At 48.3% G+C, this 23,125-nt stretch overlaps 1 protein-coding gene across 22 annotated transcripts in view; it reads left to right on the top strand.

Moving 5' to 3' along the window:
• The window catches only part of Ppcdc (phosphopantothenoylcysteine decarboxylase), a 55,063-nt gene that overhangs the window by 13,665 nt on the left and 18,273 nt on the right, over window positions 1-23,125 (top strand). For 4 of the 22 annotated variants that reach the window (XM_011242792.2, XM_011242790.2, XM_011242791.2 and 1 more), the window contains exons 4-5: window positions 5,272-5,367; window positions 6,202-6,330. The exons of 2 other annotated variants lie outside the window; for them this stretch is intronic. In XM_011242792.2, the coding sequence (XP_011241094.1) occupies window positions 5,272-5,367; window positions 6,202-6,330 (225 nt within the window). Of the gene's footprint in view, window positions 1-5,271; window positions 5,368-5,399; window positions 6,125-6,201; window positions 6,331-11,020; window positions 11,408-11,766; window positions 13,841-17,478; window positions 19,016-23,125 lie in introns of those variants that run through there. 16 more of the 22 variants (NM_176831.5, NM_001357912.1, NM_001357913.1 and 13 more) reach the window with 11 other exon arrangements.

Here is a 23,125-nt window from a genome sequence, read left to right as displayed (position 1 = left end):
TGTCCTCAACTGACTCAGCATCTTTGGGGGCTTTGGGGCATACTGATGGTGGTTACAGGTGGAGAGGAAGCCAGGCAGAATAGCAGAATTAAGATTCTAGGAGCTGCCATAGACCAGGCAGACAGCTGGCTCTGTTAAGTGGGCATTTATGAGAAAACTGAGGGATGACATGCCTGATTGCACGGACGAGGACTTCGCGGAGCTCTTGCTGATTGCCAACCCCATATGTACTGGTGGGAGTCGTGGTCGGTGCTCTGTGCCGGTGTGCATCTTCTGAGACAGGGTCTCTGTACCTCAGGCTCCTCCTTTCCCTCTCCTTCCTCTTCTACCCTTCTCCCTTCATCCCCCAACCCTCTTTTTTTTTTTTTTTTTTTTTTTTTCTGTTTTTGAGACAGGGTCTTGCTGTGTGCCATGAGCTAGTCCCAAATTCATGCCCTCCTGCCTCAACTTTCAGTGCCGAGACTCTAGGTATTGTCACCACACCTGGCTTAATTTAACAGGTTTGATTTTTTCTTTTTGTGTTTTGTTTTGTTTTGTTTTGTTTTGCCACATTTTCCTGTTTTTCCCTTGTGGAATTTATTAGTCAGATTCCCCTCCCCTCATTGGTCTTCTGGTATTTTTTTCATAGTTTTATATTTTTGTTCAAGTATATACCAACTTTGCATTGAGTTAACTCTATTAGTTTGTTTTGTTTTGTAAAATGTTTAAGATTGCTTTTTGGCTCTTGTCTCAAGAGTCTCGCTGTATAGACTTGGCTGGTCAGGACCTCACTAAGTACATCAGCCTGGCCTTGATCTCTCAGAGATCCTATGGCCTCTGCTACCGAAGTACTGGGATTAAGGACGTGAGCCACCATGCCCAGTGCACTGCATTTTTTTTTTTTTTAATTTTTTGTTGATTCCCAGAGAATTTGACATCACGCACCCCAAATGTCTCCCAGTCCCTTCCTGTCTTCCTCCCACCCATACAGACCCCCACACCCTGCAGAGAAAACAAAACAAAATAGAATAAAAAGAAAATCTTGTGGAAGCTGTGCTGTGTCACAGTGTGTCACACATCTCCACTTGCAAATGTTCCCTGCAATGAGTCATGAGTCTGCCTTGGGGCCTCTGGCCTCTGCCACACCATCTCTACCAGATCCTCACAGGAACTTCTCCCGGATATCCTGACATTGCCTGGTGTCATAGAGATCCTGTAGCTTTGGGTCTGCAGGCCCAGCCCTTTCACAGGCTCCAGCAGATCCTAGATGAACCCTGGGTCTGGGACTGGGAGGCAGCTGGTCTGGTCAGCTCGCCAGCTCTCCTGTGCTCAAACCACCAGGGCCAGCCAGCTCTCCAGTATTGCCCTTGCTAGCTCAGCCCGTGCCTCAGCCAGTAACGGGCAGGGTCAGCTCTCCTGCTCTCAAGTCCTGGGTGGTGGCTTACCTGTGCCTTTGCCCAGGGGAGGTGCAGGACCCACTCTCCCGAGTGCTGCAGCCAGTGAGCGGCAGGGCCAGCCCTTCCAGACTCACCTGCACCCACCCCTCCACATAGGGTCTGCTCTACTTTGCTGTCCAGATGAGGTACATTGAATTTCATATTTCTTTATAATTTTAATTTCCAGGAGTTCTTTTTGGTCTCTAAATAGATCTTTAAAAAAATAGCACTATGGAGCTCTAGAGGTGGCTCACCAGTGAAGGTCCTGGCTACTCTTACAAAAGACACGGGTTCAATTCCCAGGACATGGATAGCTCATAACTGTCTGTAATTTCAGCCCTGGGGTGGGGTCTGCTTTTCTAGCCTTTGAAGGCACTGCATGCTCATGGTGCTTGGATATACATGCAGGCAAAATACCCATACACATGAAAAGAAATACAGCACTAGGTCAGCGTCTGCTGGGTGCATCCCTCAGCTCTGAGCTCTCGCCTTGCATCGTCTTGAGTTTCTGCATTTAGTTGTTTGATTTTGTTTTCTAATGGAGAGGGTTCTCTTCAAATGTCTGATATTCTTTAGCTGCGCCTATTTAGTCGTGAAAAGCTGGGTGCCCAGACTCAGTTGGGAATGAAAGATTCGGTTGGGAGCCTTCAGTATTTAGTACCTCACAATTTCTTCCCTGAAAACCCCCTAGTAGTCCAAGGGTGGTTGGGTTTTCCAGAAGGCTCCCGGGTCTCCTGCCTGTAGACACAGTGTTGCGAGCTTGGTTGGGAATGCCCGTGCCTGGGATTCCTGTAGATGACCTCTAGCCCAGGGCTGCTTGGCTGCTGGTTGACAGCTCAGAGGGCTGCTGGGCTGGGCTGCTCCTCTGCTCCCTGGGCTGCCTCCCTCCTTTCCTCTGGCGGGCTTGTTCTCATTGATGTTCTGGGTCTTGATCATTCGGTCTTCTAATCTCATCTGCTCATGTTTCCTCCCACTTTAATTTCCCAGAAGTGTGTTGATGGGTCATCACTGCTGTCATTCCCTCCTCTGTCCTTCAGAGTTTCATTTACTTTACTTGGCCGAAATGTATTATGTATTATTATTCTATTTATAGTATTGGATATCAAACAAAGGGTTCATGCGAGCTAGGCAAACACTACCACTGAGCAACACTGCCAGTTCTTTTCCTTCTTATTTTGAAACAGAGCTTTACCAAGTTCCCAAGGGGACTTCCTAGCCTCCTGCCTTAGCCTCCTGAAAAGCTGGGTTGTGGGCATGGGCCACTGTACCCAGCTTGAGTGAAGATGTGATTGTTTTTTACATGTTTATTTATTTATCTTGTATGTGTACATACACTGCATGTATGGAGAGATCAGAGGACCATTTGAGGGAGTCAGTTCTCTCTTTCCAGCATCGGATTCTAGGAATTGAACTCATGTCTAGGTTTAGTGTCAAGTGCCTGTACCCACTGAGCAGTCCTGTCAGCCCAGACAATGTGTAGTGATGTGCAGATTATTATGTATTTACATTGATCACATTTGGACCTAGTTCTGCCATCTATATTTTTTCCATGTTGGGAATTGAACCCAGGGCCTCTACGATGAGCCTATTTCCTAACTTCTTCTTTTTCCAGCCCCCCTTTTTTCCTTGGACAGTCTCACATATCCCCAGATGACTTTGAACTAGACTTCACTATTTTGCCAAATGTACCTTGAATTTCTGATCTTGCGTCTACACCTCCCTAAGTGGAGGGATCACAGGTGTGTGACACCCTGCCTGGTTTTACGCAGTGTGGGGATCAGACTTAGGGCTGTGTGCAAGAGAGACAAGCACTCTACCAACTGAGCTATATCCCCAGTCCCCTCTGGTTTTGAGACAGTGTCACTATGTAGCCTGGGCTGGCTTTGAACTCATAGTCCTCCTGCCTCTGCCTTTTGAGTGCTGAGATTGCAGGTATGTGCCACCACATGTGGCTACCCCTGGCGTTGTACTTAGTTCTTTCTACCGACTCTGTCTTCTCTCTGCTGCTTTCCCTTTTCATTCCTTTGTTATATAGACTGACTTTCCTTCTACTTGGAAAGTTACCTGTGATGGAGTTCATGTGTCATTCTCACAGTGTAACGTATTAAGCCCATACTTGAGCTTTTCATTGTCTTGACCCTTACATGGTCTCCCCTTTCGTCCATTCTCTCTGCCATTGCTCAGAACTGGCAAGGTTGTTCCTGGGTGCCGTAAGAGAGGCCACCTCAGTGAAGGTCTAGTTTAAAGCAGTGGTTCTCACTCTTCCTAACACTGTACTCCTGAATACAGCTCCTTATGTTGTGGTGACCTCAACCATAAAGTTATTTCCTCTGCTACTTCGTAACTGTCATTTTGCTACTGTTATGGATTGTAATGTAAATATCTGATATACAGATGGTCTTAGGTGACCCCTGTGATAGGGATGTTCTATCCTCAAAGGGGTTGAGACCCACAGGATGCATACCACTGGTTTAAAGGCTATCTAAAAACATCCCTGAGGTTTTGGGTATGATTAGGGATGGTAAGTAGGAGACGTGAGGCACAAGGGACAGGTGAAGAATTCTGAAAACTTTAGACCTGCGGCTACTCCTTAGCCTTCATCTTTGAGATGTCTGCTTTTTGCCCCAGCTTGGCTCTAAAGAGTTGTGCAGAGGGCTGATGAGATGGCTCAGCAGGTAAGAGTACCCGACTGCTCTTCCGAAGGTCCTGAGTTCAAATCCCAGCAACCACATGGTGGCTCACAACCATCCCTAACGATATCTGACTCCCTCTTCTGGTGTGTCTGAAGACAGCTACAGTGTACTTACATATAATAAATAAATAAATCTTTAAAAAAAAAAAAAAAAGAGCTGTGCAGAGCATGGTCCCCCCACCCCACCCCACCCCACTCTGTGTAGGGGAGAAACAGCCAAGGGAAGGGCTGGTGACCTGGCTATGTGCAGAGAGGCTCCCTCGACCTGAATCACCAAGTTCTTATCAGGCAGCCAAGTGGATGCAGCAGAATTGGAGCTGTCAGGGTTTCTCCAGCGGCCAGGATACTGAATTTCCTTTCTGAGATCTTCCAATTTATACATTCATTAAAACTTCTTACAGCTGTCTAGGCTACGTGACGGCCCATGGTCAGACACTGTGGCCTTTGCCCACAGCCATGGCTGTCAAATGATTCTTTCTGTCACCCTTGACTGGCCTTCCTCCTTGATGAATGTCCTTCCCTGAGTCAGTGCTTTAACACAGGTTAAACAGCCCCCTCATTTGCGTCAATACTTTTCCAGTGATTGACAGGGTGAAGACACTCATTCTCCCCAACGAGGGCACAGATTTTATTTTCCCAGAGCCTGTCTGCAGCCTGAGGCCCCTTCCCACACCAGACCTTGTTTCTGAAAGTAGGTGAGGGGACTCTGCTGTCTCAATGGAACATGGATTGTGGCACCGTAGGGCCCACGACTTGGCCCTGTGAGTCTCCTTGGTCACCCACCCCCCCACCCACCCCCACACACCCCCGCTGCCTACAGTAGGCTTGAGTTCCCTTCCATTCTCTGCTGCCACTGCCTCCGGCCTCAACTGCAGAGAGTCAAGAGCCGCTGGTTATATACCCGAGGCCGGAGGTGACTCATCTCTCAGCAGCCCCTTGAACAGGGAAGTGAGATGTGTGCACCTGGCAGGGCCTGGCCTTTGAGTGACAGCGGAAGTAGCTGTGTAAACATGAGGTTCATTGCTAAGGGGAAGTCCTGGTCAGCGCCAGGCTGTGAGGAGAGCATCTGCCTTCTGCCTGTACTGGCCCTCATGTGGCCTTTCCGCCTGTAGGTCTAGTAATGTTTCCATTTCTTCTCCCTTCTCTCCACTTTCTTGGTGACAGCTGGAAGTCACAGTGGTAACAACAGAGAGAGCCAAACATTTCTACAGCCCTCAGGATGTCCCCGTCACCCTCTACAGTGACGCTGATGAATGGGAGGTCAGTGTGGGCCCATTGCTTTTCTTCCAGCAGGACAGAGCTGTCTTCCCTGCAGCCTATGGCCCTGGCTGCTGGAGCACACAGCCTGGGCTCAAGTCGGTGGTCAGGGCCATCTGGGTAGAGGCGATGAGGAAAACATCTGTCTAGCTCCTGGCCTGCGGGAGGCCTGTGGTACCGCCTTCCTTAGGCAGAGCTCAGCTTTGGCCCAGTGCCCTGGGTTGTGTCCTTGTACTTATCTGGGCTGATGAAACCACAGAGGCGCTCTGTTCCCACCACCCCCATCCACGTGGCCCTCAGCATCCAGAGTGCCTCACTTCCCACGGCCGCTGGCCGTGCCTCTGCCCTCCTGCGGTGGGGTGGGCACCAGTGGAGTTGCCAGGCACGGAGTGTGGGCCTCATAGGGCTGTCCTGCCAGGACGTTTAAAACATTTCTGGCTGGGCTGCCCTTCTCCCCCTCCCCCTCCCTCTCCATTTCTCACCGCCCCAGAGTTCTTCTACTGGCTTGGACAACCCAAGCATCCGCCTCAAGCAGACAGGCCAGGAGTTCCCTGCCAGATGTCAGTTCTCCTGAAAACCAAACCATAAAGGGAATACGCTGAGAGAGACAAGGAGCGTTTGTTTCCTCAGGCCTGCTTTCTGTCAAGCTGCTGGCTCCGTGGCCGGTGCTCGCCAGCTTTGCTGTGAGAGGGGCTAGGTGGAAGTCCGAGGGAAATGGAGCTGGTTTCCTTGGCTTTTTAGCTCACTGTACCCAGCCTGTGTATGTGACCACCATCCCCTCCTCATGCACATACTGAGAGGGACTGGATTGGTGACCCCATTTCTTTTCTCTGGCAGATGTGGAAGCGCCGTTCTGACCCGGTTCTCCACATTGACCTGCGGAGGTGGGCTGACCTCATGCTAGTGGCTCCCCTCGATGCCAACACTCTGGGGAAGGTGGCCAGTGGCATCTGTGACAATTTGCTTGTGAGTGATTCCTGGTGTCTGTTCTCTCCAGCCTTGTTCCCAGTCTGCTGAACTGCAGGTTTCACTGTACAAGGAAGTCTGTTACTATGGGAGCAGGTTGTCGAGCATCCCCCCTGTCACTATGGGTACAGGTTGTCGAGCAGCCTCCCTGTCACTATGAGATGCAGGTCTATCGAGCAGCCCCCACCCCCGTCACCATGAGATTCGGGTCTATCGAGTAGCTCCCCTGTTACTATAGGATGCAGGTCTATTGAGCAGCCCCCCTGTCACTGTGAGATGCAGGTCTATCGAGCAGCGCCCCTGTTATTATGGGTGCAGGTCTGTTGAGCCCCCTCTGCTCCTGTCTCTTTAGCAAGAAGGTTGAAAATCTGGGTCCAGTGGACCATCTGGCCTTGCTGCTGGTATCTGGGCGTGTCTACCTTCTCCTGCCCACAGTGGTCAGCCAGGCGCCCCGCCCTCAGCCCTCTGCTCTTCCATCATCCTTCCTCACAGGTCTCCCTCTGCATGCACCTCCATTGAATTCCCTGCCTTTACTGCTTCCCCGTCAGGTCCTCCTTCCCACCGGCATCTAGAAACACCCCAAAGCTAAGACCCAGTTTTCACATTATCAGGGAAAGCTTGGGGAGAACGAGAGGGGAAAACTGGGTGAGAAGTGATTGCCAGATTGGCTTAGGCCTCTGAGACCTCCTGGGAGCTGCTCCCTTCAAGAGCATCTGTCTTCGTTTCTGTGATAATCCTGGGAAGGTCTTTGGTCACCTCTCCCTCTGTTTCTTGACCTTTCACCTCTCATGTTCTGGAGACTTCTACTGGGGACACGGGGAGTGCTGGCTCTGGAGAGAGGGTTGTGATCACCATGCAGACAGGGGAAATTTCCATGCTGAGCACTGTAGGCTCAGGTGAGCCCATTAGTCTTTGGAGCCTGCTTGGTGCTAGGCACTAAGTAGACCTTTAATAATACTGCTTGTATGTGGTAGGAAGTAATTCTCTCTCATAAATATTTTTTGTTTTTGAATTTATGTTTGTGTTTGTGTGTGCTTGTGTGTAGGCTTGTGTCAGACTTTTGGCAGTCCTCCTGCCTCTGCCTTCTGAATGCTGGCATTACTGGTGTGTGTTACTCAGCTCAGTTTTAGAGTTGAAAATGCTGAAGAAATAAATATTGAAGATGCATCAAGAACTTTAGGATATCACATATGATGGGGGCCCTTCATCTGGGCCCTGTGGCATAAGCCTGTAATCCTGGCAACTTGAGAGGCTGAGGCAGGAGGATCAAAATCTCAAGGCCTGGTGGGCTACAGAATGAATCTCTAAAGAAAGTAAAGAGGGCTGGAGCAGAGTGCTTGTGGCAGAGTGCTTGTGTAGTGAGTGGGAAACCCCAGGCTCACTCATTTCCCAGGATGGTGTGTAAAAGAAAGGCGGACACTAGTATCCTTATTTGCTTATGAGGCGCTCTTCTGGGAAGCTGCTGGTGACCCAAGCATTGTTAGACTAAGAATATAGGATGGGAGGAACACCCTCCCTGATGCTGTGGCCAGGAGCAGACTGGGAAGGACAGGGAAGCAGAGCTGGGTATAGCATGGTTGTCACTGCCTAGTAGAAACTGGAGAGGGGGTACTCAGCCGTGCACCCTGCTGCGCTCCCATTGGGAGGTTAGCAGCAGCTGATGTGATAAAACACTCCAACCTCAGAGCTGAACCCCAGCCACTTTCTTAGGCTTCCTCCTTCCCTCTGAAGATGCAGGCCACCCCCCTTGTTGTTGATGTTATTGTTATTGCTGTTATATGCGCTGCTCCTCCCCCATTAGAAACAGTCTTGAGCTGAGTTGGAGAGATGGCTCAGAGGTTAAGAGCACTGGGTGCTCTTTCAGAGGACTGGGGTTTGATTCCTAGTACCCACGTGGAGGTTCACAACTGTCTGTAACATCAGTCTCGAGATCTGGCATCTTCTTTTGGCCTTGGTGGGCACCAGGCACACTTGTGATACACAGACATATATGTGGTCAAGACATGTAAAACAAATATAATGTCATGTAGACCAACTGGCCTGGAAATCCTGATCCCCTCTCTCTTCCTTCCCCAGGTGGGATTGCAGGCATGGCCTGAGGGCCTGGCTTTTTTTTCTTCCAGGCTGCTTGCTACACCTCTGTTTTTGAGGTTTTCTTCTTCAGAATTGGCTGGACAGTGGAACATGTTCCCCAAACTAAGCATTTGCCTCAGTTTCCCTTGAAGACAGATGTCTGACACAATCCCTGGTGTTACGGTTTGAGCTGTTGGCACTCTAGGTGGTGTGGCCACCTCCTCCTCAGTATCTTCTTAGAGACCTGAAGGATGCTCAGCCTGCTCCCTCTTTGCAGGCAGTTGTCTCCAGCATTGGAAGGATGCTGGAGAGGAGCCTGCTAGATGTTCTCAGTCCTGCTCTCCAGGCCCTATGCCTGGGGATGGCTGTCTCCGTCTGTTCTGGCCTGGCTTCTGTGCTAAGTTGTCAGGTCCAGAAAGAGGAGTCGATGCCCCAGGTTGCCAGTCTGACGCTAGTCTCTGGACTGGGATCCAGCCGTCTGCCATGCCTGAGCAGATTCCCAGGGCCAAGGCTGAGGCACCCAGCATGCTGCCAGCCACTTGGCTGGAGCGGCAGTGTCCTCTTCCCTTCCTACTGCTAGTTGCTTCAGAGGAGCTGTGGTTTGTCCAGGAAACACTGAGCTGCGAGTCAGACAGTTGGGAAGTAGCCCTGCCGAGGGCAGACAGGTTGGAGTTTGCTGTGGTCAGCATGCTCTGTTTTGAGGGTTCTTAGAGCCCAGCCCCACCCCGTTCCTACACCACTCATCAAGGGTCCTTTCTAGGTTTGCTTATGACTCTGTCAAAGCAGCAGGTAGCACAGAGCCAAGAAGAAATGTGACTGAAGGTGTCCACCCACAGCCAGCTTGTCTTCTTGAGAGGAGCTGGTGGGAGACCAATGTTGATGCCTGGGACGAGGCAAGCAACCAGATTCCAGACTGTTTGCTGTCCCAGGAGGGGGCAGGGGCACTCGGGACTCGGGACTCTTTCTGAGCAGGGGTGTCATAGTTGCTGTATCCCCGGGAGCTCTCAGGAGGAGGTGGCTGCTGAAGTCAGAGCACAGGAAACCCGTTTCTTCAGGAGCAGTCTGTGGCCTCCCAAGCCTGGGCCTGGGGTAATGCAGGAACCCTAGCTGTGGGACCCGTACTTAGTACCAGGCTCTCAGCTGAGAATGTTGAAAGCTTTTGCATTTTTGCTGGGACCTGGGGGTACCCACCGCTGACATCAGCTCTTAGGAAAGCAGGGGACCAAGAGTAGAAGGTCTTCTGTCACATTGTCAGTTCAGAGGCCAACCTGGGCTACGTGAGATTGTGCCTCAAAAAACTACTACTATACCACACCACCATTAAAAACATTCACAGTCTTTTTAATTAAAAAATTATTTTATTTTATTTTGAAACAGGATCTATGTAGCCTTTGGTGGCCTAGAAGTTGCTATGTAAACCAGGCTGGCTTCAAACTGGGAGAGCTGTGTATGCCTCTGCCTCCCTAGGGCTAGGATCAAAGGAGTATGCTACAGTGCCCAACTTTTTCCTTTCTTTTTAAAATGATTTTCATTTATTTGTTTGTTTTATTGTATGTGGGTACACTATAGCTAGCTGTACAGATGGTTGTGAGCCTTCGTGTGATTGTTGGGATTGAATTTTTAGGACCTCTGCTCACTCTGGGCTACCCTGCTCCGGTTGGCCCTTCTTGGCTTGGGTAGTTCCTTGGCAGGCTCGGTCCCTGCTCGCTCCAGCCCAAAGATTTCTTTATTATTATAGATAAGTACACTGTAGCTGACTTCAGTCGCACCAGAAGAGGGCGTCAGATCTCATTATGGGTGGTTGTGAGCCACTGTGTGGTTGATGGGAATTGAACTCCGGACCTTTGGAAGAGCAGTCAGTGCTCTTACCAGCTGAGCCATCTCGCCAGCCCCAAGATTTTTCATAAAATAAAATAAAAATGACAGGGTCCTGGTATGTATTCCAGTCTGACCCTGAACTTGAGATTCTCTTGTCTCAGGCTCCAGAGGGCTGATATTACAGGCGCATGTCACCATACCTAGCATTCAACCATGGTTTGATATCAAGCTTGCATGACTTCAGAATTCAAAATCTCAAGACTCTGAGTTGGAAATAATCAGGGAGGGAAGGTCTGAACTGGTCTGCTCTGGTGTGTGACCTGGTGGTATGGTCTGGCTTTGGGAGATGGTGAGGCTGCCCAGTCAAAAGGATGGCTGTATAGGTCGCTGTTTGTATCTGTGTGACCTTGGACAACTGTTTATCTCTCAGGGAGCTGCAGCTTGCCCATCTCTGAACAAGGGACAATACCTTCCTTATAGGGCTACAGTAAGGGTTCTTGAGATAATGGATGACGAAGGGTACAGTGTGCTGGATGTTTTCATTCTCAGAGTTTAGTTGTAGAACTGTTGCTACCCAGAAGTAGAACTGTTGCTGAGTAGAGCGTGAACAGTCTGGTTCCTAGCTTTCCAGTGAATAGTGAAGCTGGCCTCCTGTCCCCCTGGGATTGCTTCTCTGTCCTTCAGTTGTGAGCCTGTGTGGAGACTTAGGCTGTTGGGCAGGGTCATTGTATACAGGATGGAGGTCTGTTGGAGGTATCTGGGTCACTGTGGGTGCTGATTGGGTATCTCCTGTGTCTAGGACCAAGCCAGAGCCTGAGTGGAAATGATGAGGGATGAAGAGACAGCCCTCCCTCCCAAGGATGCAAGAACAGATCTCTGTAGATGGGTGATACCCCGTCATCCCTAGGCAACAGCTGCTCTGCTGACCATGGCAAGGACAGTAGGGAGGATTTGGGAGGACCGAGAAGGGTTAGTAGGCAGAGCATCAGCATCTCCCCCCACTCCCCTTCTTTATAGACCTGTGTCATCCGGGCCTGGGACCTAAACAAGCCCCTACTCTTCTGCCCCGCCATGAACACTGCCATGTGGGAGCATCCTCTCACCGCACAGCAGGTAGCCCAGCTCAAGGCCTTTGGCTACGTGGAGATTCCCTGTGTGAGCAAGAAGCTGGTGTGTGGAGACCAAGGTAGGCTTCTGTGGTGCAGTGGGTCTCTGGCCCATTGTGACCTTAGACAGAGCTGTTTTCTGAGCTCAGCTCTCTCATCTAGAAATGAATCCTTGTCTCTTAGGCTTGCTAGGCTGAAGCGAGACAGTATGTGTGAAGTGTCTGGTGGAGCCCCTGGCAATAGAACACTGTTAATGGAGGGACTCCCGGGCCTGTCCTGGGCTGTTTTGGAAGGGATAGATATGGTAGCTCAGGCAGAGCTGGACTTGTGCTTCTCAGCCTTAGGATGTGGGCAGAGTACACAAGGGAGATCTGCGTGGTAGCCACAGGCCAGGTCAGCTCGTCTGGTGCCTCTTAGTCACGGTAAACTTTGCTTCCAGGTCTAGGAGCCATGGCTGAAGTGGAGACCATTGTGGCTAAGGTGCAGGCCGTGCTCTCCCAGCATGGTAGCATCCAGCAGAGTTGACCTGGGATTTCTGCCGTGATGCCCCTGCACCCAGTGAGTTCAGCCTGAGCTGTTGAAGAAGGATATCAGCACAGTATGAAGCGCTTGTGCTGGTTGACGAGGGGCTAGCCTGAACCTTCTTGGGATTTCCCTTCAGTCTAACCCTCTTCAAGCTACACGGAACCACAGACCCAGGTCCTACCTTCTTTCAACCAAGAGATGCCTGCTTCCTGGAGGCCCTCCCATTTCTTTCTGGGATAGCCCAAATAGACTAGGCAAGCACGCTGCTACTGGAAGGGTAATTGAATGACTGAGGGACCTCCTGCCTGGGAATTGCTTTTAGACACACCATGGATGAAGCTGGGCATGGAGGCTCACATCTGTAATCCTAGCACTCAGAAGGCTGAGGCAGGATTGCTACAACTTTGAAGTTGGCTTGGGTTACATAGTAAGCCAGGCCTTTGAGTGTGATAGCCTATATCAAAACAAAAGCAACAAGAAGAAACACCATAGCTCAAGATCCCTGACATAGCAGGACACAGCAGGCTCCTGGTCAGGCTGGAAGCATCCAGTCTTTGGTGCCCAGGTGTCGCACACAGTCAAGAAGTCTGTGAGGTGGCCAAACTCTTCAGATTTCCCACAGTCTGTACTGAGAGTAGGGGCACGAACAGGTCTGGGAAATAAAGAAAAGTGACCTTTTAGGAGACTGTGTCCTTCTTTACATCCTGTCTGTGGCCTCAGAGGTCAGGGGCATGGCCATGTGAGGCCAGAGAAGGTTCCAGGCTGACGACTGACTAGCACGCCCACATTCCTGTGCAGTCTCAAAGCAGACAGGTCAGATTCAGATCTCAATCCCACCTCCAGACCCAGACTGACCCTCGTTTTTCCATCTGCTGGGTCATGCGTCCATAACAGAGCTGCCGAGAGGATTAAGTGAGGCAGATGTGAAAAGTGCATTTGTCTCTTACACCCACAGGGGATACACGCTTGCTCCCAGCAGCTCCTGAAGCCAGAACGCCATACATTATGACGTCTTTCTTTACATAAACTGTGACAAATTTTAATTTATAAATTAGGCCCAGTAAGAGATCAGCAACAATAATAAAATAGAACAGTTATTCACTTTGTTCTGTAATAACTTATTTTCCATGCTGAAAGAAAAATAGAACAATTAAAAATATAATAGAGCCTGGCAAGATGGTTCAGTGTGTAAAGGTGTTTGCCACCTTGTGTCACCAAGCTTCACAGTGTGAGTTTAATCCCTGGGAGTCACGTGGCGGAAGGAGAGAACCAGCCTCTGGAAGGTGACCTCTGACCGCCACCTCCACTCTCACACTGTCACAGGTACTATCTGCATGTGTACACACATACAAAACAGATACAGTAAATATTTAAAAACTTGTGTGAACTCAACATACAACTTTAAAATTGTATCAAGTCAAGAACTTAGACTTTCTGTTGTTTTGTTTTGTTGTCTCGAGACAAGGTTTCTCTTTGTATCCCTGGCTGTCCTGAACTTCCTCTTTATACCAGAGTAGCTTGGAACTCGGAGAGCCTCCCGTCTCTGCTTCTCGAGTGCTGGGATTAATAGTGTGTACCATCACACTTGGCCCAGAACATCAAAGAAGGTTGATGCTTCTCTGGCTTCCCCGAGTTGTCTGCGTCCCGAGTCGTGGGCTGTTCCTGAGGTGAGAGGTTGCTTGAGCGCAAGGGCTATGCACCAGTGGTACTTGATTTGTAACGCTGCTGCAGTAGCGGACTGTCAGTCATATTCAGCACGGACATGCTAGACTAAGTGATGATTCCTGTCTGGGTTGAGATGGAACAGGAAGTGTGGTATTTCGTGCTCCTCAGCGCAGCGTGTGACTTAAACTATGGATCGTTTTAATGAACTTTGGTATTTCAGGCTACGGTTGACCAGGTAACAGAGAGCAACATTGCACGTAAGTGGAGACTTTTCTAACTGCTATGGAATACCCAGAATAATAAATGTCAAAAAAAAAAAAAAATGAGTGTGAAACCTGTGAGTGCATACATCCCACAAGCACACATGAGTGTGAAGAACTTCCCTGACATGAACTGAACAGTCCATCTCATGTCTAGGGAAATTAGCCCCAGATCCTCCACTGACACTTTATGGAGTGACAGGTAAGCCATCGGCAGGCTGCAACCTTTCCTGAGCTCCAGGACTCAGACTTGCCTTCTGCTCTCCATGCTGGACCTCTGGCTCCTTCCTCTCACCATGTTGCGCTTGTCTGGAGATGCCTATTTACGTACACTAGGCCAGAGGACTAGTCTCTGGAGAGGCTTTGGCTGAGAAACCTCTTGCTGTCTCCCTTTGATCTAGTGACTCCGATATGGCCGCAGTGAGGCCCTCTCTGTGCATTTGTAGCTGGAGTGGGGGCTGCTTCCTGCTCTGGCTCCTGGACTAGGCAGAGTAGGCAGCCCATGGATATCCTGGAAGCATCGCAGGTACAGTGTTGATGTACCTGAGCATGGTCTCCAGCCGCCTCCAAGAACCCTTCTATCTTGACCTTAATCTGCCATGGACCACCCCAGCTGGTTGTGGGGGTCCCTGGAATGTAGGTTCTCGAGGCAGGTGGATAAGGATTTGGCTGTGACAAACAGAAACAAATCACAGAGGCAGTTTGAATCTGAGTGTATTTTGCAGCTCTCAAGCGAGGGTTTTTTTGCATAGAGAAACAGGTATTACAGCACTGAAAAGCTGTGTTCAGTGAAGCAATCAGGTAGAACAGATATTAGGATCATTTGATACATCAAAATACAAAAATCATCTAAGGGTAGTGGCAAATATCCAAAAACAAACTAATAAGTCTTTATAATCAGTTACTATTTAATATGTAGTTCCTGTTCTTCTGTAACTCTTCAAAGCATAAATTTAAACTGTTTTAATTCTTTTCATTTAAGGCTTTTTTATTTGTTTGTTTGTTTGTTTTCTTTTTGTTTTTCGAGACAGGGTTTCTCTGTATAGCCCTTCGTCCTCGAACTCACTTTGTAGACCAGGCTGGCCTCGAACTCAGAAATCGTCTGCCTCTGCCTCCTGAGTGCTGGGACTAAAGGTGTGCGCCACCACGCCTAGCTTATTTAAGGCTTTTTAAAACAATATACCAAAACCTACTTCCGATGGCACACGTGCATCCATATAAAATATTATTGTTGGGAAAGTTTATATTTATCAATACTATCATATACATGATTTATAAAGGGACACGCTGGTTTTCTCGGAGATGAGGTTGTGTTTAGTGACTCTATTTCAAGGGACGGGTTTGTAGCCATAATACTGGCTTAAGATCTTGGCCTAGGCTATCATGAACATCTCATATATAGGAAAAAGAATAGAAAACATAAAACAGATAAGTTGCCAAGAGAACTACTGCTCAATAATCCTTCTCCGGTGAAGAGTTCCACAGCCGGTTCCAGGAGGCCTCCCCCGTTGATGTCGGTCGCCTCAGTGTGTGGAACTTGTCACACAGATCCTACTGGAGTTGGTGTGGCATTAATCAAATGACCCTTAGAATAAAATCCCCTTAGGTCACTAAAGAAAATGGAACCTAAAAGTAGCATCAAGATGACTCAACAGGAAAAGTTGCCTGCCACCATGCCTGTTAGCCTGAGTTCAATACCCGGGACCACAGCAGGGAAGGAGAGAGGCATTTCCTGAAAGTTGTCCTCTGACTTCCACATGGGCATAATGACATGCACACCCACATGCATACAAAATAAATAAGGAAATACTAAAAACAGACAAACAAACAAACAAACAAAAAAAACAAAAAAACCTCAGCTGGGATGAAGCAACAGAAGAGGAGTGCTTTCTGCCTAGCATGTGCAAGGTCCTTGATGGTAGACTAAACCAGAAACCTTCAAACATCGAATTTGAGGCCTCTCTACACTAAAAAGTGAGTTCTGTGGCAGTCTGAACTGCACTGGGAGACCTCCTCTCCTTTCCTTTCCCCGCCTGCCCTGCAATGCTGTGACGGGTTTCTCAGAGACAGTACATGGGGAAGAGAGCCTGCAGCACTAAGTGTCAATAGGTCTTTAGGCAGTTCCCAGGTGTGTCTTGTCACCTCACCCTTTACCTCAGAGCCCTGCTCCTGAATGGGAGGAGTGATTTTTAAAAGTCGCTCTTCCTTTCTGCTCAGTGTGTGTAGGTGAGGCTCTGTGCTAGAGCACTTTAAGGAAAGCAGGGCCAAAGGTGGCTTCTGGTTACCTCAGTGTAGCATGTGTAGGAGCAACCAAGTGACAAGTGTCTTTACAATAGAAGTAGCCATAGACTACCTGTATCTTAGGGTTTCTATTGCTGTGATAAAACACCATGACCAAACACAACTTGGTGAGAAAAGGGTTTATTCCAGTTTTTAGTCCATCACCAAGTAAAGGCAGAACAGAAACTCTAGAGGAACCTGGAGGCCAGAACTCCAGGAACGATGCTTACTGGCTTGCTCCTTGTGGCTTGCTCAACCTGCCTTCTTATAGCACCCAGGACTATAGTACTCAGGTGCCCAGGGGTGGTACTGCCCTCAGTGAGCTGAGCCCTCCCACATCAGTCATCAATCAAGAAAAGTGCACTACAGGTTTGTCACAGGACAATCTGGTAGGGTCATTTTCTCAGTTGCAGTTCCCTCTTCCCAAATGACTCTAGGTCTGTGTCAAGTTGACATAAAACTAGTCAACACAAGGTATAAAATGCTGTTTCAAAGGCTATGGCAGAGCCAGGCATGGTGGTGTATTACATGCCTCTAATCTCAGGACTCAGTAGGCAGAGGCAGGCAGATCTTTGAGTTCAAGGCTAGCCTTGTCTATGGACACAGTAAGACCCTGTCTCAAACAACAACGGTGAAGGGAAGGCAAGCATGGCGGTGCATGCCGTTAACCTCAGCACTGCAGAGGCACAGGCAGACATAGCTCGGTGAGTTCTAGGCCAGCCAGTGAGAGGCCATGTCAAACAAATGCTGAGAGCAGAAGATGTCACCGTGCCTGGTCCTGCCACTGAGGTTCACTATTACTGCCACCTAGGGCAGTCCTGCATATCTGAGCCAAATGCGACCAGGAAACGCAGGACAACTGTCAGGTGCTGTGGTGGTAGTAACAAGACAGTTTCTTCTGAGGCTCTGTGTTTTTTAAATCATCATGGGCAGAATTGTTCTTCAGAGAATGTGTTTTAGTTTCTTTTTTTTTTTTTTTTTTTTTTTTAGGGTACACAGCATGTATAATTTTGATTTGTTATGCTTATTTGCTTGTTTTGATTTTTTTTCTTTCCATTTTTTATTAGGTATTTAGCTCATTCACACTTCCAATGCTATACCAAAAGTCCCCCATACCCACCCACCCCCACTCCCCTACCCGCCCACTCCCCCTCCTTGGCCCTGGCGTTCCCCTGTTCTGGGGCATATAAAGTTTGTGTGTCCAATGGGCCTCTCTTTCCAGTGATGGCCGACTAGGCCATCTTTTGATACATATGCAGCTAGAGTCAAGAGCTCCGGGGTACTGGTTAGTTCATAATGTTGATCCACCTATAGGGTTGCAGATCCCTTTAGCTCCTTGGGTACTTTCTCTAGCTCCTCCATTGGGAGCCCTGTGATCCATCCATTAGCTGACTGTGGGCATCCACTTCTGTGTTTGCTAGGCCCCGGCATAGTCTCACAAGAGACAGCTACATCTGGGTCCTTTCGATAAAATCTTGCTAGTGTATGCAATGGTGTCAGCGTTTGGATGCTGATTATGGGGTGGACCAGAGAACCGGACAGCTTCTGGGACGGGCAGAAGCACAGAGCCGCTGAGGCAGCACCCTTGGCGGGCCGCAGACAGCCGGCCACCTTCCAGACCAGAGGACAGGTGTCCGCCTGGCTTGGGAGGCGGCCTCAGCCTCAGCAGCAGCGGTTGCCATCTGGGTTCCAGGACTCCGCGGGACCTAGGAAATTAGTCTGAACAGGTTAGAGGGTGCGCCAGAGAACCGGACAGCTTCTGGGATAGGCGGAAGCACAGAGCCGCTGAGGCAGTACCCTTTGCAGGCTGCAGACAGCCGGCCACCGTCCGGACCAGAGGACAGGTGTCCGCCTGGCTTGGGAGGCGGCCTCAGCCTCAGGAGCAGCGGTCGCCATCTTGGTTCCAGGACTCCCTGGAACTTAGGAATTTAGTCTGCACAGGTGAGAGTCTGCACCACAGAAGCTGACAGCTTCTGGGAACTGCCAAAGCAACACAGCTTCTGAGAGAGGCCCTGTTTTGGGCCTTCTTCTTCGACCAGGAGGAGGTCCAAAAACAAGATATCTGCGCACCTTCCCTGTAAGAGAGCTTGCCAGCAGAGAGTGCTCTGAGCACTGAAACTCAGAGGAGAGAATCTGTCTCCCAGGTCTGCTGAGAGACGGTAACAAAATCACCAGAAGAACAATCTCTAAACAGAGTCAACTATAACTACTAACTCCAGAGATTACCAGATGGCGAAAGGTAAACGTAGGAATCCTACTAACAGGAACCAAGACCACTCACCATCATCAGAACCCAGCACTCCCACTTCGCCCAGTCCAGGGCACCCCAACACACCCGAAAACCTAGACCTAGATTTAAAAGCATATCTCATGATGATGGTAGAGGACATCAAGAAGGACTTTAATAAATCACTTAAAGAAATACAGGAGAACACTGTTTTAGTTTCTTAATAACTTACAGAACTCTGTAAGTTTGGCAGAAGAAAACATTTGGGTCTGGAAATTGCAGTCTTACTTAGAAGCCTGCATGGCGTCTTCCTAGGATGCTGCTATGCTGGGCTCCTCCAGATGTTCCTCTGTGCCCACCAGATGTTCCTCTGTGCCCTCCAGATCTTCCTCTGTGCACAGCTCACCTGGCCCCTCGGCCACTGTTTCGATGCCTCAAGATAGGCCCTGACCTTGCTCTTCTAACTCTTCCCTTGACCAAGAGCCAACCCTGAAGGGCCCCCTGTCCGCTGCCAGAGTGGACAAGCCATGTTCTTTCCTGCCTCTTATCTTTGCACATGAAGCTCTATTGGAAAGACATTTGTCACCCGGCTGACTCACAAATGTGTTGCTTGCTCAAGGTAACCAGAAGTCACCTCTGCAAAGCCTTCACTGGCCCACGTAGGCTGGATTAAATGGTCCTTACCCAAGTCCTTGTGTCCCTGTTTATTAAAACACAGGATTAGAATTGTCTTTCCTTTGTGTCCCTCTGCCATTGGGCTCTCTTGTACAGCAACAGTTATCTTGTGCCTTACAGAACCCAGAAAGTCATTTCAAGTTTATTGTGCTGTCAGGTGTGTGTGTGTTTGTGTGGGTGGGGATGTGGGGCAAGAGTAAGGGTCATATCCTGTTCCTTTCTGAACAAAGATGAAAACAGCAAATCATAAAAAGCAAAGATGGATAGATTTGACTATAGAAAAAACAAACAGGTTGCCAGTACAGATGCCCAAGGGACTCACCCGCAGCTCTTACGATATGCAGGATCTGTCACTGACGTATGTGTTTGAGACAAGGTCTAACTATGTAGCTCAGGCTGGCTTTGAACTTGAGATCCTCCCTCTTCAAGCATCCCAAGTGCTGGGATTACAGGCATGCACCACAACACCTGGGTCTCTGTTTTTGTGTTGCTGAGGGTCAAATTCAGAGCCATGAAGCACAGTACGGGAGGCCAGAGATACAGTCATTAAAAAGAATTTACAGTGTAGGAACAAAGGGAATTTATTGAAAATACCACAAGGGAGCAGCTGGCAAGTTCCAGGGAGGAGAGATGCAAGGGGACACGCAGATATTCTTTTAGACCAGTTGTGTGGGAAGATATTGGTCTTTATCCCCCTTAATGTTTTATTTATATGTGTGGGTGTTTTGCTTGCGTATGTGTTATGTATGACTGGTCTATAGTTATGTATGACTATGGGCTGCCATATGGCGCTGGGAATCAAACTAAGTGCTCTTAACCGCCAAGCCATCTCTCCAGCCCCAAGCTGTGTGAGCTTATCATCATGGGACTTTTGTGTGTGTGCTCGTGACTGAGAGAACACACAGACCTGGGGTTATCCGGTTAAGTAGTAAACCTTACAGCCTAGGCTTTTCTCGAGATTAGCCATTTGGATAGGGTCATAAGTCAACTGCAGTTAGAGTACAGAGTACAGATGCCTATATAAGATATATGTTACCAGAGACTGGTATATACTCCAGGTGGTCATCAAGTGACTATGGGAATTCAGTTCTCTGTTTTTTGTCTCTACCCTAGGATCTCACACCTGCCAGGTAACAGCACTGAATCACATACCCAGCCCATATTTAAGCTATGAATTTAGACGCTGCTTACTGACTAGAAACAGACCAAGAACACAAGAGTAATAAGAGGATTAAGAGTTCGCGCTAAGCCATGATGACGGGGCATACCTACGACCCCAGTACTTGGGGAGTGGAGGCAGGGGAGTCAGTTCAGACATTCTCAGGTACATCGTGAATTTAAGGCCAGTCTGAACTATCTTAAAAAACAAAACTCAGAATCGGGTGTGGTGAGTCACCTCTTTTAATCCCAACACTTGGGAGGCAGAGGCAGGTGGATCTCTGAGTTTGAGACGACCCTGGTCTACAAGGCGATTCCAGGACAGCGAAGGCTGTTTTGTTCCTAGACAAAAGTCTGGGGTCTGAAGTGTTGGCTCAGCTGGTAAAGACACTTGTGGCCAAGCCTGGTCACTGGCCCTATGGTGGGCAGGGAGAACTAGCTCTCACAAGTTATCCTCTGACCTTCACAAACACCATAGCTTTAAAACGTTCACATAGAAAAACAAACACATGAATTGTCCTTAAACTATGTACCCACTTATATGATGAGAGTGATATCAATCAAGTCACATTCAAATGAAAGGTTTTTCTCTTAGACATCATATATGTTTTCTCATCATATATGTTGCTAGGAACTGTAGATTGATGCAGTCTTTCTAGGAGACATCTAGAAATATATACCACAACTCTGTGTGTCCCTGCTTTAGTTCCTGCCTCCAGGTTCTGGCCTGGAGTTCCCACTCTGACTCCTCTTCCCAAAAGACTGCAGTGTAAGCTGAAATAAAGCCTCTCTCCTCTCCCCTCCCCTCCCCTCCCCAAGTTGCTTATGCTCACTGTGTCTGTCCGTCCAGCAGTAAAAGGCAAATTGGGAGAGCAATGGAAGACTGGAAACTCTTCACTGTGAAACAACCAGAGACTGATTATGACTAAATAAGTTGGAGTCTGCCTGCTGGACCACTACACAAGACACAAAATGCAGTTCTAGGAAAGCTCCTAATCTGGGAAGATTTCTGAGGCGAAGTACAGGAAAAATCACGTATGGCACGACAGTTTGTGTATAAAAAACCTGAGGGGAGGGGAGCTGGTTGGTGGCACATGCCTTTAACACCAGCACTCTGGAGACAGAGGCAGGTGGTCTCTGAGTTCGAGGCCAGCCTGGTGTACAGAGTGAGTTCCAGACAGCCAGGACAAAATCCTGTTTTGAAAAACAAAACAAGACAAACAAACAAACAAACAAAAAAGGAGGGGGAATAGATTCATACTGGTTTGTGTGTGGAACAAATATATACTGGGAATGAGTAAGAAACCCTTTGGCAGAGACTTTGAGAAGCAGTGGTGGGAGGCAGACTTTGTTTTAAAATCTCAAGCCAGATGAACATATTATCTGACACAAAACTAGTAAATTGTTTTAAAAGGGTTCTGCAACACTTGTCACCTGTAGGATTACCAGGGTTGTTGAGTCAACTGATATGGCTGTGCTTAGTCAGGGTTTGCTAAAGGAGCAGAACTGATGGAGCATATATACATACATACATATACATACACACACACATATATACATATGTATATATGTATGTGTGTACACATATGCACATATGTATATATCTATATAGTGTGTATACATGTATATGATTTATTTGTGTGGCTTCCTGTTTGTAGTCCACCTACTCCAACAATGGCTGTCTCTTGTTGGAAAGGCCAAGAATCTCTTGTGGAGTCCCAGAGGATTCCTAGAGGGCAAGATAGACTTCAGTCTTCATCAGAATTCTGAGGAAGGAGATTCTAAGACCAACAAAGGAATGCTTCAGTAACACAACAGATGAACTTGCCAGCAAAAGTATGGGCACACAGAAGAAAGTCAAAAGCTTCCTTCTTCCGTGTCCTTTATGTGGGCTGACACCAGAAGATGTGGTCCAGATTTAGGGTGGTCTTCCCATTTCAAATGATCCAATCAAGAAAATTCCATAAGGTGCCCAACTGCTTGGGTTTTAGCCATTTCAAATCGTAGTCAAGTTGACAACCAAATTTAGCCATCACAGGCTGGCTAGGCAAGTGTTCCCTTCCTTTCTTCTAACTGAAGTATGATAACCAGGATGTGGGTTTTGTGCATAAAAGACAGAGGCTGTAAGGCTTAGGGTTTCATGATTTGGGCAAGTTCCCCATGTAGCCACCAGCCATCAATAAAGACTTCCTGTGTATGTGGTGGTCTCTGGTGGGACGTACCTTGTAATACAACATGTGTGTGTGACTTGGAAAGCCAGGCGGTGGTGGTGCACGCCTTTAATCCCAGCACTCAGAGGCAGAGGCAGGTGTATTTCTGAGTTCGAGGCCAGCCTGGTCAACAAAGTGAGTTCCAGGACAGCCAGGGCTACACAGAGAAACCCTGTCAAAAAAAGACTTGGTAATGAGTTAATGCAAGGCAAAGCAGGGAGAAGACTTGGTGGAGTCAAGAAGAGATTTTCATCAAGGTCTTTGGAGTAGAAATGGGCCCATTGTACCTGTCACATGACTTCCCTGAGTGTTCCTAATAAGCCATTGAGGTCTCTGGCCTCAAGGAACTTATCATGTAAGAAGAAGATTAAAGGTCGGCCTGGGCTACAAGAGATCCTGCCTGAAAACAAACAAACAACAACAAAAAGCAAAAAAAAAAAAGAAAGAAAGAAAGAGAAAGGAAAACAGGAAGAAAGAAAAAAGAGAAAAAGGATAAGCAACAACAGAAAAAAGACTAAAACAGCATTTTTGTGGCAAGTTGGGGTGGGAGAGAGGGAACTTAATGGCACCTTTGTGTTGGAACTAGATTTATTCACAGGCCAGGCTATATATGTTAATAATGCTTTGCTACCTGTATTTCTTCTTTCTCCTGACAGGACTGTGTCCTTGTGTTCACAGGAATTTTGGTGTTAGGAAAACAGATCAGGACTCAGAACTGGGAAGGTGGGAAGAAAAAGGAAACAAGCCTTGTTGTTTGGGTTTGCCCGGATCTCTTTTGTTGTGGCAAATTCTGGCAGT

This window comes from Mus musculus, chromosome 9 (assembly GCF_000001635.26).
Source record: "Mus musculus strain C57BL/6J chromosome 9, GRCm38.p6 C57BL/6J".
NCBI classification, from domain to species: Eukaryota; Metazoa; Chordata; class Mammalia; order Rodentia; family Muridae; genus Mus; species Mus musculus.
Note: the sequence above shows the minus strand (reverse complement) of the source record. Positions and strands in the feature narration are given on the sequence as shown.